This window comes from Artibeus jamaicensis, unplaced genomic scaffold (genome assembly GCF_021234435.1).
Source record: "Artibeus jamaicensis isolate MK-2021 breed Jamaican fruit bat unplaced genomic scaffold, CSHL_Jam_final contig_426, whole genome shotgun sequence".
In the NCBI taxonomy this organism is placed as follows: Eukaryota; Metazoa; Chordata; class Mammalia; order Chiroptera; family Phyllostomidae; genus Artibeus; species Artibeus jamaicensis.
The window spans coordinates 3,518,810-3,538,593 of NW_026521826.1; the positions used below are offsets into that span (position 1 = coordinate 3,518,810).

The following is a 19,784-nucleotide window of genomic DNA, read 5'->3' on the forward strand; positions in this document are numbered from 1 at the left end:
TCATCGCTAGCTCCTTCTACCCCCTTTCTCTCTGGTAAACTCCATACTCTGTCAGTGTCTAAGTTTTTTTATTTGTTTGTTTTATCCATTTGTTATTTTCATTTTTATATCTCGCATGAGTGAAATCATATGCTGCTTGACTTTTTTCCATCTGATTTATTTAGCTGAGCATGATATTCTCAATAAGTTTTTTAATTCTCACATTATAAAAATTTTACCAATTTTGTCCTTAATGTTATATCCTTTCATGTTTCTGTTGATTATATTTCTAAAATTTGAGAATAATTCAAATTGAAGATTAAGACCCACTTATTTAAATGGAACTAAAAATCAGTTAACTATTATTTTCTCAATTATAACATTTGCTTCTATCATTTGGTGACAGTTTTTATCTATATACAGAAATTTCCCTGTGAACTACGGGGACTATGGAACTTCCTGTCCTATACTACATACTTCAATAGAAGGTACATAGTAGTTATTCAATATAGGTCATATGAATAAGTACATTCATTTAATATAAGTTGAATGAATAAATACATGAATTTAGTATGATTCAGCCATAAGCTGAAGGGCATTTCATTCAGCGCTACATATCAGGTGTCCTTAACTGGGTGGACTGACCAAAGGTGAGTCACTTCGGTGTCCCTGGCACACATGGAACTATAGGAAAGAAATAATGGAGACCAGAAATGGAAACAGTGATGGAGGAGGTAGTGGTTTAAAGTTCTCAGATAACATTGAATTTGCCCAGCACCTCAAAGGAAATTATGCACATTAAAAATAACACAGGAAAAACCACTAGACTCTCAAAGCAAATACTATAAATCACAATATTTGTAGCAATTCTCCTCAATTTCAAACAAAATGCAAGTGTAGATACTATTGCAGAAAAATGTACTAGGTTTATATAAAGAGAACTACATTTCACTTTTTCTAAAGAAAATAGCCCTACAATAGCTCTCAATTTTATGCTACAGAAAACTAAAGTCTTGAGAAGTTGAGTAACCTGGGATTTGAGCTCAAGTTTGCCTACAAAAAATATGTTCTATAGGTTATGGTGACTACAAAACTGTAAAGGATTTTACTATTATAAAGCACTTATCATTTTTAAAACTTTTTAAAGATTTTTTATTGATTTCAGAGACAGAGGGACAGAGGAAGAGAAGGGGGGGAGAGAGAGAAAGATCACTTTGTTGTTCCACCTATCCATGCATTCATCAGCAGATTCTTGTATATGCCCTGACCCACGACCTTAGATAGAGCCCACAACCTTAGTGTATCAGAATGATGCTCCAACCTACAGAACTACCTGGCCAGGGCTAAAGCACTTATCTTAACCTCTAAGTAATGCAAGCCATTATAGAGATGTCTAGCAACCAACTATGTTCTAATGAAGTATGCAACCAACTATGTTCTAATGAAGTATTAACCATAAAAGAGGTAAACACACACAAAACAATACTTACTCATTCCTGAGCATTCTCTATCACCATCCCATACATTAGAAACAGCATGTCCCGTCAATAGGAGGTTAATCAGACTTTGGCTATTAATAAAAGTTAAAAAGTATTAAAATATGAATAAATGCATTTTCAAATAAAAATTATTCCTATGGTAAGGCACAAAGCAATGACTCTTTAAATTATGTTGTTTAAGAAACAAAGTTTAAAAAAACTTTACATTTTTCATTTTGTGCATTCAACAACACTGTTAACTGTATCACTACATGAATCACCACAATGGTGCCTGTTGTTCTATATTTTCACATAAACTTAACAACTTTATCCAACATAGCACATTTAAATGAATAAAAAAAGACAGACTGATAATTTACTGAATATTTATAATCATCTTTTAAAATACACATGTAAATGTTATTATTTTGTGTTTGATGGAACATATGTGACCTCTGAAGAAGAAAGTTCTAAAGAGAAGTACTTAACTTTTTTTAGAATGTGTTATCACTGTTTTATCAATTTTAACTGAAATAGCTAGAAAAATACTTGGGAGAGAAGGTAGTTTCATACAGAAAAGTAAGAAACAAAACTTTTCACCCACACAGGAAAGCATTTATAAATAGCTAAGGATATACTTATTTCTAGTCAAAATGAATACATTTCATTTATTCAAGTTTCATTAATGGAACATCAAGTACAAGTTATTACAATACTCTCATGCCATCTTGAAACAAAATATTTGCTACAACAAATGTACCACATACATGAACCTGAAGTGGAAATTAACACTGCGTAAGTAAGGTGAGCAATGCATAAAGCACAGGACCGCTCAAATTCATAGACTTAATGCTGTCAACACCGGTGAGCAAAATTTTCTGACTCTGTAGTACTTTATTTACTCTAAGTCAAGTTCTTAAAAATTAAAGTTCATTTGAGGAAATAATGAATTTTAGCTAATTACCTGCCATGTCCATACACAGGATCTATCAAAGGTTCAGTTGAATCTTCAATTTCATTTTTGATGTTTTCAATGCCCTAAAAAACCCAAATAGTCTTGGCTTATTTCAAAAACTAGAAATGAAAATCATAGTAGTTTTAAAACTGGACAGTTCATACTACAGACTAATAAAACGCAATTATTTAACTAATTTCCACCCCCCCCCCCAAGAATTAACCAGATTTGAATTAGGGGTGCATTTGAGATGGCAATAGAAGTTTCCCCAAGAATATCTTTTTATTTTCTTTCATGGGCTCTATATAAAGAATACAGGTAATAGATCTAATGTTGATTAATAGGTAGAGAGAGAGAATGCTTAAGTTTCAAGAGGAAGAAAGAGAACATTATTTAATCCAAAAGTTAGTATTTATTTAACTTTAGGCTAAATTGAAAACTAATATACCTGGCTAAGGCATCTGCTATATTTTCCTAGGTCATTTAAAAGCATATTGGTACTAAATACATACCATTAAATTTAAATCCAAAAGGTATAGAGATAATAAATTTAAATCCAAAAGGTATAACCAATACATAAGAAAATGGAAGGTTTGCTTCTGATTGTGTATTCTCACAAATACTGGTAATTTAAGTGTGTACTGACAAAAATATAAATTAAAAGAGCCAGGAAGCTTCTTATTTTCTTGAAAACAATTTTCTGATATTTTCTAATCCTCAAAAGGGCATCCATATCCCAAAAGGTCTAGATACTGGATCACTACAAGAAGGCCTAGGCATCTTCACTGATCAGCTCCGAAACAACAAAGATAATCTGCCATGTTGTGCTATTCATTTAACTTCAACCATTGGTTCTATCAGATTACAGGCTACTTCTAAGGATTAAAGAGACAATTAACCAATAATCAAAATATGTAATGACTGTGTAAGGACAGGTAGGAGGGCAAAACAAGCATGAGATCCTGCATCTGCCCTCCTTGTAAACAACACAAAGCAGGCTCTGATACAGCCAAAATGAACCACAGGAACAAGTGACATACTCATCAGGGAGGGAAGGGCCATCATTTCAAAGACAGGCTCAAGGAAGAACAACTAACATGATGGTTTATTGGCTGTAAAGGGCAAGAGACAGAGGAGGTATCACGAGTCTTGAGCATAAAAAAACTGCCAAATAATGAATAGTTAAGATGAAGGCATAAGAAGCCAGTTATCTCAGACACCACTGTCATTCACTGCCTCTAACCAACTACAAAATACTTTTGGTTCTTTCACTTAAACATCCTCCAAAGTGTTTTTAAATTTCTAAATTTAAAACATGCTTCTAAATATGCTCCTTTCCTTTTCCATCGTCGCTGCCCTCGCTTAGGTTCATCTATTTCAAACACCACTTTTCTAGTTTCCCTGAACCCACACGGATACTCCACACACCAATTCCCTCCAGCGCAACTCTTATCCCAATTTACGGAATCTTTTATTAACAAAAACATCTTGCTACTTCCTTGTTGAAAATTCTTGTTGCGTTCCAATTTTGGCCACATGAAATCTAAACTGTTTTTCCATAATATACAAAGACCTTCATAGTCTAAGCCTTATGTACATAACTGCCCAGCCTCATCTCCCACAGTGGCCTTTCTGGTATATTGTGCTGCAGTAGGACGGAGCTACTTAAGGTCCCCAGACACGTGTCACACCCCCAACTGGCTGTACCTTTATACTTGCTATTCCCACTGCTTGGAAAATCTTCCCAGAGCTCTTTCATCTAGAAAATTTTGCCTCATGTATATAAGTTCTCCTTTGACTCCACCAAATAATCTTAGGCATACCTGTACTGTTTTCCCTTCATGCTTTGTCCATGCAACACAGACATGTACACACACACACACACACACACACACACACACTGCTATAATGGAAGTAGTTAATGTGTCAATTGTTCTTTACGACACCAAAGAGGAATAATCATAGAACATAAGTACATCCCACATTATAAGCCTAGCACCTAATAAAGAGTAAATACTCAGTAAACATTTGTCTGATGAAAGAAGTTTGGCTGTAGATGGTGAATTTAGTAGGATAACTGAGACTACCAGGCTACTACAGACATGAGACTGGGGCTGTACATACTGGATTCAAACACAGAAGGGGAAGCTGAGAGGATAAAGTACCCATAAAGAAGCAGAGTACAGAACCTAGGGACTGAACATTTTGAAATATGAAAGCTTAGTAGAGAAGAGAAGGAACCAGGAGATAACAAGTAAAGAAGGAAAGAAAGATATAAACAAAAAAGTAATTATGGGACACCAGAGAAAGAGAACTTAGTGCAAAGATTTATTAGGTAAGTTAAGAAAGGGAGTGGGGGTTAGAAAGACCTTCCAGCACGGGTTAAGGTGTCAATTGCCAGACATTCCTAAGAGCAAAGAAACTAATATTCAGAACTAAGAACTCAGAAGCTAAGAACTGAGTACATTTCATGATTAGTACATTATTGATAACCTTTACAGTCCAGAAGACCATGAGTGAAAGTAAGTTTCAAAGTGGTTAACAAGTGAGTGATGAGGAAAGAGAATTATTACCAGCATAAGAGATTTTTTTAAATTTATTTTTAGACAGAAGGGAAGGGAGAGGAGAAAGAGAGAGGGAGAAACATCAATGTATGGTTGCCTCTCACACGTCCCCTGTTGAGGACCTGGCCCACAACCCAGGCATGTGCCCTGACTGGGAATCAGACCAGCGACCCTTTGGTTTGTGGGCTGGCGCTCAATCCACTGAATTGAGTGCCAGCTGGTGGTGAGCCACACCAGCCAGGGACTGCATTAAGAGAGTTTTATTCTGAGAATTAAAAACAGAACCAAGAATAATTTTCCTCATAGGAGGAGAAAATATGCTAAAGTCAAACTAACAAAAGCCAGCAGAAGCATCTTCTTAAACAAACCTTTGTCAGTAACACAGAATACAGAAAAAGCAATACTCCAAATTTGTTTCCCCACATTGAATACTGGTCCAAGACAGCATCTTTTAATTCGGATAAACTTCTGAATGATCTTTTTCTGGAGAGTGAAAAGAACTAAGTATTAGTACCATCCTGAGGCACACTACATCCATAAATGGGAAAATGCTTAAACTGTCTTATACATCAAAATGTATGCATACAAATAGGAGATTTTTGCAAGTGTCTCAAATATTCAAACACAAGTTTAGCCATTAAGAGCAAAATCTATTGCTGACAACTGTCCCTGTATATAACACATCTCATTAAAGGTAGTATGTCTACTTGGTAGAGAATCTCTTCATCTCTTAGGTGCACTGTCTGGCATCGATAAATTCTTCAATAATTATACTGGTATATAGGAATAAAGTGGCCCTCTTCTGAGATGAGCTTAAGAACAAACAAAACTTGACTTTTGTACCTTTGTGACTTCTTTTAAAAGAAACAGAAGTTATATTCCAAATCAAATGCCACTATACTGCTATCACTATAGCTATCCTTACTGTCTATTTTGTTATAAAATATTAAAAAGCTCTAATAAAAACATGGCACTTTTAATGAAAATTATAGAAAGCATATTTTGGCAAATAATAAATAATAATTCAAAATTTATTCTACTAGAAACCTTTACACTTAGGATAGAGAAACATTCAGTTAAAATTATTTTTACTGTAATGATGAAAAAGCTTTTAATGTTATCAAAAGTGTATTTTGATAGTTAATTTAAGAATCCAAATAATTTAAGTACACATTTACAAATTATTTCTTTTTAATCTGAACACAAATTAATCCTCAGGCATATAAATCTAAATACCTTTCCCCAGTATGAACAGACTTAAAATGGCAATGTGTCCACAAGGTAAGTATTTTAAATGTTCCAATGTTACTTACTGAATTAATGCATGAAATCGCTCAAAGCCAAGCTCTTCGACAGCCAAGGCAGCTATACATAAAAGACACTTTTCAGCACTACACATGGCAAATAAATGACACAAGATACACACAGCAGGCTGTAAATATTTCAAGCAATCAAAATTTTCCCTCTTTCCTTACTCCCTTAAAATCCTCAGTTTGTTTTCAACTTCATTATAATATAAATTTATATTTCAACATCTTAGTTACCATGATTATAACTAAATGGATACAATTCTAAGAGTGTAGAAGGATGGTTAAATAATAAAAACTTCTTTTTAATTCAGTTATGCTAGGAAAGTTTATAAAATGAGAAATTATTGGCAATCATAGTGCCACATATTGTAATGTGTCCTGCACTTTTAAATAATCTTTTGATCCACAGATCCAAGTAAAATCACAAAACTAATCTTCCTTTATATAATATAAAATCTTTAGGTTTAATGCTTAATTATTAAACAAATATGTATAAAAAGGCACAGCACTCTGAAACTATACAGGTTCAACAACAGCTTTAAGTTTGTTTCCTCGTTAATTCATACAATTGTTGAGAAGGTTTCAATAACTTATTTAGATTATGTATATTAATGCAGAACAATTTATAAATTTAAAAAATCAAATAAAGATAAATCAAAGAAAGCACTTAAATCAAAATAATCTTTAGCACTTTCCCAGCACCGGGCCCCTTTCCTCACTCGGTCCGCATCACCTCCCAGAGGAGGCAGAGGGCTCCGAGGAGAACCCTCCCACGCGCCCGCAGCAGCCGTGAGCAGCGGCAGAGCTGAGACTGCGGCCGTGAGCAGCGGCAGAGCTGAGACTGCGGCCCGGAGAGTCTTGGCTCCCCACAGACATAGTCCGATCCAAATGCCAACTCCAGTTTACCAAAATGAACAATTTCTTATGTGTATACGTATTTATGAAGCAGAGCTTAGTACTTAATTCTCACTGTGGAAATTGACTCAGCAAGAATTCAAAATTAAAAATTTTTGATTAATAATTTAAAAGGTCTCAATATGCTAGCCTTTCAAAGTCTAGTTTTAATTTGCAAATGTTTCAAATTACTTTTTAAAATCTTTAAGTTCCCAATAGCTTAAATAATCTTTTCATTTGTGTGGGAAACAAACTGAAATTGAACCTGAGTATTCACTACTGCAAACAAGTGTGCATCACCAGAAGCCAAACCTATACACACAAGCCAGTGAAATGTTTGCACAGAATGTAATATTGATGATGGGGGAAATATCGCATTTAAAATTTCAGGATAAAATTAAAATTCTACTGAACCTTTTCCAAATTGTATTACTCTTTCTGTGCCTGATTATCTAAATAATTTTACTGGGCATACAAAAGTTGACATAAAGATAGTAATTTTAGAGAAAGAAGGCAAGCAAAATAAAAAGCGTAGCAGGCAGGATGGTGAAAAACTATAAAACACAAGAAAAAGAACATAACTGGGAATAAAGGAAAGAATAGGTAAAGTAGATTGTTACATAGAATAAAATTTTAATGTAAGTTCATTACATCTGTCAACATCTAAGGGTAAATTCTCAAATTTTCAGTTAACAAAACTTTTTCAAAGTTATATAATTATAAAAAAAACAAATTTTAAATCTGGTTTTATTCATGTCCATTATTAGAATGAGGCAAAATAAACTGAAAGATTACTAAAATATGTTTTTCAAAGGGAAATTCAGTAAGCCCACAGTAAGCCCACAGTAAGCCTACAGTAAGCCTACAGTAAGCCCACCTAAATTAGTTATTGAAGTCTCTACATTAACATATTGTGAGGTCATTTAACATACCACTATGGAATGTATAGCATAATCCATAGTAAGCACACAATATATACTAAGATACCAATAAAAATGTTACAAAAAAAGATCTTACTATTTTCTTACATTTCAATATAAAGTCTGGCTTTAAGCACCTAATCTTTAAAAGAACTCTGAATAAGTTCAACTATTCCTGTCAAAATTTTGGTTACCTTCATGAAACTCTTAAACATGCTTACATGCAACCCACTAAAACTGGAAAATATTTAAAACCAATCTTAATGCCATTTTTACTATCATCCTTGTGAATATGTCCCACTCATTTCCCTCAGCTGTATTATCAACTCTAAAAATATGTTAAATTTTTTTGAAAGTTTATGTTGCAAGGCCTGAGAAAGCAACGCCACTGAAGAGTTAGTTTTAAAAACTCTTCCTGCAGATACGCGGTCATGAGAACGCGCCACTGCGCCTGTAGCGGTACAGAGCAAACACTGACGTCACAGACACACTCCAGCTCCAGAGGACAACAGTGCGTCGCAGTCAGTCAGTCCTACAGGGAGAGCAAGCTGTACATCACAAACAATATTTACTTTCTGGAAGTCCACTAGTTTCTTTAATAACAACTTCCATAGATGATCGTTAATGGAAAGCATTTTAGGTAGAATAAGTCACATATTCAATATAAGCACTTGGAAATACCAATTATCAAAAGCCACCTACAAGCATGATAATTCCTGAAAAGAAAAACAGAACAGCAACTCTTTTATCCAGCTTCTGTACCACTAGTTCATTCTGGCAGTTTTTAGTCCAGTTACATAAGAATTTTCAAAGGCTAAAGACCATAGGATATATGATTTTTATAAGAAAAGTAGTTATTTTATTTCTTTTAAAGAGAAACCTCTGAAGTCTGAAAACTTAAATAAATGTAAAATTAAAACTCATAATTAAAATCACTTTAAAATAATTCGTATATAGTAACAAAATCCAAAAAGTTTAGGACAAAAGAAAATATAGTGAAAAAAATAGTCCCCATCTTTGCTCTATGAAGCAACTAAAAATATCTTAAGAAATTTTCTAATGTCAAAAACAAACCTTTTTCCTAATACCAAAGTAAACAATTAAGGCATTTGAAATTAAAGTATATAGAAATATGTTTTTTAAACTTTCTAAATGAGAGTTCTAAAGCTCACAAGAGAATGTCATCGAGCAGATTAACTAGAACATTTTTTAAGAGATACATTTCCTTTTTTTCCAAAAATGAAAGCAAAAATAAATAAATGCAATATCCTCTAGTAATCAGAATCATCAAAAAGGAAATGAAAAATACTAAGGCTCATGAATTAAGCTTAGGCTAATTAGATATGCTATGAAAATTTTAATCTTCTTTAAAATGTTCAATAGTTTTATTAAAACAAAGGTATAAGCAATTACTTCAGGAAAAAAATGTATCTTACAAGAAGAATGTTCCACTTGGCAACTGGACTCTGCAGGACTCCCAGAAATACTAGCAGTTTCCTCCGTTGTCTTTCCTTTTAACCATGAAACCAAGCAGTATGATCCAGAGTTGTCACAACAGGCACTTTCTAAAATATCACTTAAGGTGTGACAAAGGAGTTCCTTCCGCTCTTCCTCTAAAATAACCAAAGTATAAGTTATCATGGTATTCTTTAGGAAAAAAAAACAAAAATAATCCAGGCATGAATACAATCCTAAGAATGTGTTAATTTAATGGTGAAAATCATGTACTTTAAGTGGGAAAAAAATCCACAACTGATCTTAAATTATATTTTAGGAAATAATGTACATGGGAGTTACAATGTCACCATCACTAAATAATTCCATTAGTGAGAAAAAGAATCCTGAAAAATGCAGAATTAAACATTAGGAGAAAAAAATGTTACCCGATACTGATCGCCTCTCTCTTAGCAGCAACTAAAGCATTTAAGCCATGAGGTTGCGTTTATTGCAGAAGCAGGCACTATGTAAGGGCCTGATGAGATCTCTATATTTTCCCCACTTCTGAATTAGTCTAATGTCTTTGATCTACCTGTCCCACAGGGTAAGAATAATGAGATAACATACCTTCAGCACATACAATAATACCACAACGCATTACATTAGCAGGGGCCACTGTCATTCCACCTCCTGACAGATGCTACTGACACTGTATTGCTGTAATCTGATCTACGGATTTTTATTTTAAAAGCACAAATGCTCAATTTCTTTCTGAACCTTGGCCACCTTCCTCTTTTCAGTGAGTATTACCCTCTGAAAGCAGTATTGCTTTCTGAAACTTTCAAAAGAGATAAAATGTATACGCATCCTATGTAAAATTTTATGCTATAGAGAGAGGTATCTGCCTCTCCTGACAGATTTAATGGTCTTTAAAGGCAGAAACTGTGTCGTTCACTTTATAACCTTCACAGCACTTATGACAATGCAATATAAATTTTTGATTAACATGAATATATTTCTGTGCAAGAAATCTTATTAAAAATTCATGTTAGTAGTATCTCTTAAATAGTATCTTCTCTACTAAAATTTATTTTGCACTCCCACTATTAATGAATTAAAAATGCAAAGCAATAACACTTTAACTCTTGAATTCCAGATCACTAGTAGATTCTATATGCATGGTTTGGAAGCTGTTTTGCCCTAATATACTAACTGGGGTTATAATATATCCTACCTCCTTCTAGAAGTTATTGTGAGGTCCACATGAAATTGTGGAAGTGAAGTAAAAATCCTTGTAAACTGTCAAGTGGAATGCAAATTTTTTTATTATCAGGTAGTACCATACAGTTCTCTGACCTAATTAATTATATTGCACAAGCTATAACAGCTTCATTTGCAATTTAGTTCAGATTTGCAATATTATTTGCATTGTGTAAAACATTATACTAAAAGATGCAGAAATACAAGAAAGACTCTGAGTTCTTGCTCAAAAATAATTAAGACAAAACAAGCAGGCATAAATGACTATTCCTTATGGTATGCTTTAATTTAACAGTTTAACATTTAATTTAAATGTACACTGTTTTAGCAAGAGGCCAAAGCTTTTTCCCTTATATTATTATATTATCCTATCTTATACATCTTAGGAAACCAAATTTGGAAATATATATATTTTAAAACTTGGAGTTACTGTCCATGAATCTTTCTAAAATATGAAAAAAAAATAAACCTCAGGAAAAAATATCCCATTAATAGTTTATATTTTAAGATAGATAATTTTAACTAAACTATTACCAATGAATTCTGCACAGGTCATCTGTAAAATACAAGCTGGAGTAAAAGTTTATGAAAGATAGCTGTCATACCTGGGCAATCCCTCCAAGAAGATTTCTCAGAAGAAAATAGGAGCTTCTTCAAAAGAAATGCCTTTATACAATTAAAGCAATAATTATTAGCATACATGATAAACATAAATCACTTTAACTTCAAAATGGAAAAAAACTAATTTGTACCTCTTATATAATCTTTTGAATAGGCCTATAAAAATTTCAAACGGCTCCCCTTCACATTCAATAGTAACTGGGCATAATTATCTATTCAGAATGTACTATTAAAAACTTAATTCTATACCCATAAAATTCTTCTTCTTTCATAATACACAATTCCTGGTAAATAAAAGAATTGACTCAAAATAAGACACAAAACAGGAAAATTGAAGAAATACAATGTGAAGGCCCTACAGAATAGGAACAAGTCTACATTTCTCTTTGATTTCTTGGGAGGAAAGAAATCTAAATACAGAATCTAAGAAGTCAGAGCTCTATCAGCTCTGATTTGTGATAGAGAATACCACTGCAAGATCATTTTTATAAGAAGCTTCTAACTTCCTGGTTTAACTCACAGATGTAAGGTTTAAAAGAAAAAACAAACTGATTTCTAACCTTTTCCTTAAATGAGCCAACTCTGCTATACTGGTGATTTAATGCAAAGCAGTGCAGCGTAATACAATATTTCCTTCTCAAACTACAGTTCAAGGGCTATCTGCAACCTAATCTTATTTAAAATGGAGATTCTTAGGCTCTATTGTCTGAATCTCAAGGGGGCAGATTCAAGAAAAAGCGGTTACTATGGTGATTCTTATTCATATGTGTTTGAAAGCAGTGGTATACAGATAAGAGGACTGCTTTGAGTCAGACATAGGTTTAAATCCTAGTTACACTACTCTACTAGTTAAAAATAAAAACACAAACTTCAAAAAGTTGCAGTGAGGATTATATGAGATAATCTATGTAATGCACTTAGCACAGTACCTGGCATCTAATAAGCAATTATTTCAAAGGATTTTAACAGAAAACTAAATACTGCATATTCTCATGGAAATCAAATCTACAAATTCTACAATTAAGTGCTTCTGGTTTTTACCCAAATGACAGTAACCATAAAATTAAGTAGTGAGAAAATAAAATTTTAGAAAAGTGAGGTGGGACACCCATTATTTCACCACTAATACAACTACTTAGCACTTTGATATATTCATAGTCTTTCTTTCACAACTTTTGTAAATTTTATTACAAGTGAGAAGCATAACAAGTATGTGATTATTTTCCATTTTAATGTTTTCCCACAGAATTCATCATTATAATTCTTAATCATTAAATTTCTATCAAGGTACCAATATTTACTTAAACATTACTTCACATTTAAAAGACATTACTGTACATTAGGTTGTTTGCAGATTTTTTACTATACTATAAAGATAAAAGCTACTTCTTGAATATAACATTTCCCATATTAAAGATTATTTCTTTAGTTAAGATCCACAGAAGTACATCTAATGCAGATCAAAAAATCTGCATTATCATAATTCCAAGTATAATGTAAAATTCCTTCCCAAAAAATCAAAGTTCAAATTTTCACTACATACGTAGCGATACATGAGAATGAGACACGTGGTCATGAACTAAAGGGGGGAGAATGGTGGGGGAGGGGTGTGCAGGGTGGAGGGGAATGAAGGGGAGAAACAGAACAACAGTAATGGCATAATAAAATATATTTTAAAAAAAGAAATTAAAAATCTTTAAAAAAAACATCCTACCTTAGATGCACTAGAAACGATTTTCCCATTGTTTATAACACTAATAATTATGTGTGTTGTCAATAGATGTGAGATTTATCAGAGTGATCACGTAGTAAGTTATTTAATGTCTAGTCACTGGGTTGCACACCCAAAACTGATATAATAACTTATGAAAACTTTAACTGAAAAATAAAAATGATTTTTTAAAAAGGTTAGAAAGAGTAAGCAGTAGGGTCTAGTTAATAGTTTTATTTGTATTTTCTTGGATTCCTATTGAGTTTGCATATCTTGATTCTGGCTGTCTAGCACCATTCCACCTGTTATGATTGCATATAAATGCTCATTAAACCTCTGTGGTCTGGGTGTTTTATAACCAACTTGTATAAGTTCTTTGTATAAGAAAGACGATATCCATTCATTGTTCATATTCACTGAAAATATTTTTCTGTGCTTGGAACTCATACTTTCTCTTAGACTGTTGACAATACATTATTTTTAGTTTTTCTGTAGCTGAATATTACACCGAGAATTCCTACTAACCAAGAATATGTTTGGTATATGGTATTAGATGATCTAAATTCATTTTCCCTTCGAATTGCCAGCCAATCATATCAGTGACATTTAGTAAATTTCATTTTATTCCACCACTGATTTATTTTTTAATTTAATATTTATTGTATTTTTTCCATTACCATTTAGCCCACTGATATATACAGTTTCTTCTTTATCACAACACCTGATAAATTCTTGGTAAACTGTTACATGTAATATGGTCTATCACTGTACTATCTAATGGTTCCATAGTATGACTATTCTTCTAGCAAAAGTGCCATGTTTTAATGTTTACAATTTAAAAAGTTTTAACATCTGGACTTGCTCCTTTCCCTTCATTACACCTAATGATTTACTTTACTTTTACTTGAAATTGTAATATAAACAAAATTGCTCTATGATTTAAAAGATTTATGTGACTATGAAACTAAATTACTACCTCAAAGATATATCAGGATTTTGACCACTACAATTATCCCTTGTTACACAGCACCCCCACCTGCAAAAATAACTACCATTCTGGAATTTTATAAAACACAAAACTCCTGTGGCATACCTTGCATTTAACTACATTCACAGACTTACAATAAAGACCCGAGGTAGTATTAATGGCCCAAGAGGGACAGTGTTAATATAATCTAATTTGCAAATGAGAAGGGCAAGGAATATTCAAATTCAGATAATAATATTCCTACTAGCAAGCAAAATCTGCCTCAATTATTCAACACAAGTAGCTCTAATAACTAATCTATAGTTAAACTTTATTCTTTATATTCAGTAACTCCCAAGGAAAGTTCAAGTACTCATTTAAAAAAAAATTTTAATAATTCCACTACTGCAAAAAAATACACATGTCAACTCTATAAGAAATAAAGAACTATAAAGAATATATTTTGTAATCAGCTATGAAGGGAGATTTATTTCCTCCTTCAGAAAAATACATATTTAATTTAATTATGTAAGCGTATAAATATAAGTTTTGAGAGAGAAATTTACTTTGCAGCCAACAGTTCAGGAATCATTCTTTATGTCCAATGAATAATATATATAACATTAATTATGTATTTTCAAAACCTGCTGATTAAAACATAAATAAATTTAACTTCTTTTACAACAGTTCTGAAGTTACAGTTGTTCAGATACAAGTGTAATAGTAAACTAAAAATTCAATTTTTTGTCTTAACAATGTAACAGTTTATAACAAACCAGCCTTTGAAATTCAAACAACGTAACACATCAAGATTCAAAATCAAATACACATATTCAGATTAACCCTATCTTTTATGGGGTTAATAAAATAAAGATAAAAATAATTTTTTGTTTTGGGAATTTTGTTTGAAATCAGTTGTAACTGATTTTAAAAGCCAAAGGTGTAGCCTAAAATAGCATAAACTGCCAACTTATTTTAAAAATTTATTAAGTTTTAGGCCATGAAAATATTAGCTCATAATCAACTATTTAGTAAAATCATTCTTATAGAGATCAAATGAAAATAGTATCATTGCTACAATTTAATCTGTAGTATAAAATGCTAGTACTCAATAGGATCACTGTATTAGAAAGATTACATGATCATAAATTCCTCATTTCCTGAAAATCAGAGAATGCTTATTTTGTTTTCTTGAAAATATTGTCAAAAGGCTACTGCTATGTAACCTACTCATGTTCTGAATTCACTTTTCTTTACTTTCTTTATTGAATTTATTGGGGTGACACTGGTTAGTACAATTATATAGGTTCCAGGTGTACAATTCTGATACATCATTTGCCTTGTGTGTTTGCCGCCCCAAGTCGAGTCTCCTTCCGCCACCACCTATCCCTCTTCTACCCTCTTTCACCTCCCCCCAATCCCCTTCCCCTCTGGCAGTCACCATATTGTTGTCTGTGTCTCTGCTGATTCACTTTTATTTTGGATATCTACAGCAATTTATATGAACAAAAGGTAAGAGTTAACTGATCAAGCTTCATGATTACAAAGTTACATATATTAGAAAACAAAAAGTATAGCATGAAATGTTTGAACATGTCCCACTAAGGAGTTGGTAAAGTAATCTGTTACCTGAACAGGTGCAATAACAGCACAGGGGCCACCTTCAAACTGTTCTAATGCAGATCCTTCTGATTCACTAAACACAAACCCTAAAAATGAAAGCAAGTGGCAAAGATTTAAAATGCAATTCAAGCAGCATTCAAAAGAATTTTTAATGTACTTTGCTTGGAGAAAGCTCACTTATCACAGCAGCACAGTATCTTTCAGTCAGGAGCAGTGGTAACTTCTAAGGGGATCAAGAAACCCTTGAAAAAATATATGGAACCTATTCCCACCCACAAAATGTACATTAACACATATATATGTACATATGTACATAATAGTTTGTATCCAGTGACCCATCTAAGTGGACTAGGGGGATAAAGTATGGAAAAGGACACCAAATCAGAGTTTTACATAGTTTAATTTACTTGAAGGAAGACTAGACAGTCTACTGAATTCAAACAAAAATTTTAGGACCTTTTACTGTATAGTACATGTATATTTTGCCCCAATCTTTGTGTCACATTCTATAAGTTAGAAATTAAATCACCATACATAACAGTGAATGTACTCCCATTGGCTCTGTCTTAATTTTTTTATACTTACCTGGGGATATTTTTTCATTGCTTCTAGACAGAGGGGAAGGGGTGAGGAGAGAGGAACAGAGGGAGAAAGCAGGAGGGGGGAGGAGAGAGGGAGAAGGGAGAAGGGGGAGGGAGGAGAAAGGGGAGAGAAGAGGTGAAGGGGGAGAGAGGAGGTGAAGGAGGAGAGAAGAGGTGAAGGGGGAGAGAGGAGGTGAAGGGGCAGAGAGGGGGAGAAGGGGCAGAGAGGGGGAGAAGGAGAAACATTGACTGGCTGCCTTCTCCTACTTGTCCCAACCAGGGATTGAACATGCAACCTAGGTATGTGCCCTGACCAAGAATCAAACTCACAACCTTTCAGTCTATGGTATAATGCTCCAACCAACTGAGCCACACTGGCCAGCGTAGCTCTTTATTTAAATATTACCTGACCAATACTGACTGAGAGCAGCTAGTAGAAGCTGTTGCCCAGAGCACTGGCACCTTGTAGCACATACAGAAGTGAGGAGAATTGAGTTACAGTGTTATTTCTTGGTTTAGGAAATCATTCCTCCCCTCTCGGCCTCAGTGTATTTATCTTTAAAATGATCACTACAATTCCAACAGACTAGGAATATGTAAAGTTTCACTAAGAGATTATACTTGAGTCATTCATCTAACGAATATTTAATGAGCACCAAATACTATACTAAGCATCTAGGATATACACGAGTGACTGACTCCCTAGTATGGAGGAGCCTAAAGACCAGGTGAAGACAAACATACAAACAAATAATCACTAAAATAAAGAAATGAATGTTACAACAGAAGTAAGGCAACAGTGTTGTGGATATGGCTCACTCTGCCTGAGTCAAGTGACAACAGGTGAGTCTGAGACTGATCTTGAATGGGAATTTGCCAGAGAAGCAACAGTGGAAGGATGACTTTCAGGTTAATAAATCACCTTTATTAAAGGAAAAAGGGTTTAGTAAGAGCAGGGCAAGTATATGGAGGAAATTTTAATGTAGCTGAAAAGCAGTGCTGGAGTAGGACAGGGGAGAGGGTACCTGGGAGGAAGGGAAAGTGACAAGAGGTTAACAGTGGAGAGGGCCACACAATAACAAGTACTAATTAAAGTAGTAATATGATCATACTTTTTTTCTTTTTTTACAATGACCAGAATGGGGATGAGCCTGTTTCATCAGCCACATAATACACACGTACCCAGCTTGAGATACTAAGTGATAGCAAGCAATTTTTCAACCAGTGTGCTCAAGAAAGCTTACAACATACAATATTTGACTATTTAGTCAGGGGCACTGACCTCTTTTCCTTTAGACCAGAGGTGTCAAACTCATTTTCACCAGGGGCCACATCAGCCTCATGGATGCCTTCAAAGGGCTGAATGTAATTGTAGGACTGTATAACTGTAACTACTCCTTAACAGTTAAGCGAGAGCACTGCTGCCACGTAGAAACAAGGTACTGGACCAGATTTGGCCCACAGGCCTTGTATTTGCCACCTGTGCTTTAGACTGTCAAATTAAAAAAATGACAACCACCAACACAACAATAGCAATCCAGTGTGAATGCCCTGTCTTCAACCATAGATATATAGGTCATATAACAGAGCTGCATCTTATCAGTCACACTGCATAACAAAGTTGCATCTGACTGGTTAATTCTTGGTACCAGAAATCCTTATATACAAGTACAGGACCCTGATTTTTTAAAGTCACTTTGGAGTAAAAAGGATAGATAATTACTATTATTATTATTATTGTAAATCAATCAAAATTCTACCTATTTTTTGTTAGACTGGCAACAATATATTTTTTGGTGTAAGGCAGAATTTCAGTAATCAATGTATGGGTGCCATGACATGTAGAAGATCCCATCCCAAAGTACATCCTTCCTCTTTACCTTTCAATCTCTCTCTTTTAAACAGCACTTAAACATGTATCTTATATATTTAAGAATAAAACACCTTAAGATTCCACCAAAGCTCATTGGTATTTGCCCAAAGGAGTTGAAAACTTATGTCCCCAACAAACCCTGTAAACAATGTTCAGAGTAACTCTATTCCTAATTGCCAAAACAGAGAAGCAGCCAAAATGTCTGTCAGTAGGAGAATGGATAAATTGTGGTACATCCAAATAGAATATTATTCAGTGATAAAAAGAAATGAGCTTGAAAGCATGAAAAGACATGGAGGAAATTTAAATGCTTATTATTAAGTAAAAGAAACCAAAGTGAAAAAGCTACAAACATTGAACGATTCCAACAATATGACATTCTAAAAAAGACGAAATTTACAGAGACAGTAAAAGATCTGTGGTTATCATGGCGTAGCAGAAGAGGGGAGAGGTGAGGGATAAATAAGTGGAGCACAGAGAATTTTTAAGGCAGTGAAAATACTATGACACCACAATGATGGATGCGCGTTATTATACAATTGCCAAGGCCCACAGCACAGGCTTATTCTTACCAAGAGGAAGCCCTAATGTAAAGTATGGGCTTTGGGTGATAATGATGTATAGATATAGGTTCATTGATTAAAACAAATGTACCTACCACTCTCCTGGAAGATATTCTATGCATTCTGTTGTGGGAGCAGGAGGCACATGGAAAATCCCCGTACCTTCCCCACAATTTTGCTGTGAACCTAAAACTACTCTAAAAAAGTAAAGTTTTAATTAAACAATCATTTGACCATAAAAAATTCCACCAAAAACTCCAACCACTCTCTCTCAAAGCCCACCTAGTTGTCTATATGCACTGTCTCAATTTCCTTACCTCACAATTTACTTAACCCACAATAATCTGGCTTTCAACCTGTGGCTACGCCAAAATCAATCTCACAAGGTTCATCAGTAACCAATAAAAGCTATTCCTTCAAGTCTTTTCTTTTTCAATCTCCCAGGGAATCATCTGAAGTGCTCACCACTGACTTCTTAGAAACCTTTGTCCCTTGGCTTTATTGGTCCCTCTGTCTCCAAATTTGCTTTTTTCTGTTTCTTCTTAGTCTCCTTAATCAACTCCTTTTAAATGCTTACATTCCTTAGGGGTTGGCTTTGGAATCTGTTATTTTTATTGTTGACATTATTGCAGATGTCCCTGTTTCACTGCCCCAGGTACCCCACCCTCCCAGTCCCCACATCCCCTTCTACTCCACACATTCTCCCTGGGTAGCTCATCTTATTTAGCCCAGTCACAGACAGACTCTAAGTGCTTTAACATGGTCCTGTAGGATCTGGCTTCTGGGTGTATTTCCTACTTCACCTTTTGTCACTCTCCTTCTTTAGGCTCCAAACATGCTGAGCTTCTTTCAGATCCTCAAATACCCATTTTTTTCCTCTGATTTCTCACCCTTGAATGTTGCCTCAGCTTGAAACACATGCTAATCTTGTCTATGAAAAACTCCAACGTTGATCTTTTAGGCTTCACCTTAAGATAAGGTCCTCTTAGTTCAAGGCTCTAAAACATATCTTGTGTCTGCCCATTTCTATCCCCTCTCTAGTCTACCA

The 19,784-nt window shown here is 34.1% G+C and overlaps 1 protein-coding gene across 6 annotated transcripts in view; it reads right to left on the reverse strand.

The window, feature by feature from the left end:
* Positions 1–19,784, reverse strand: part of MINDY3 (MINDY lysine 48 deubiquitinase 3) — a 103,726-nt gene that overhangs the window by 79,783 nt on the left and 4,159 nt on the right. For all 6 annotated transcript variants that reach the window (XM_037155173.2, XM_053665824.1, XM_053665825.1 and 3 more), the window contains exons 2-8: positions 15,726–15,805; positions 11,403–11,463; positions 9,537–9,713; positions 6,290–6,341; positions 5,345–5,459; positions 2,422–2,495; positions 1,470–1,549 (exon numbers count right to left, since the gene is read on the reverse strand). In XM_037155173.2, the coding sequence (XP_037011068.1) occupies positions 1,470–1,549; positions 2,422–2,495; positions 5,345–5,459; positions 6,290–6,341; positions 9,537–9,713; positions 11,403–11,463; positions 15,726–15,805 (639 nt within the window). The remainder of the gene's footprint in view (positions 1–1,469; positions 1,550–2,421; positions 2,496–5,344; positions 5,460–6,289; positions 6,342–9,536; positions 9,714–11,402; positions 11,464–15,725; positions 15,806–19,784) is intronic.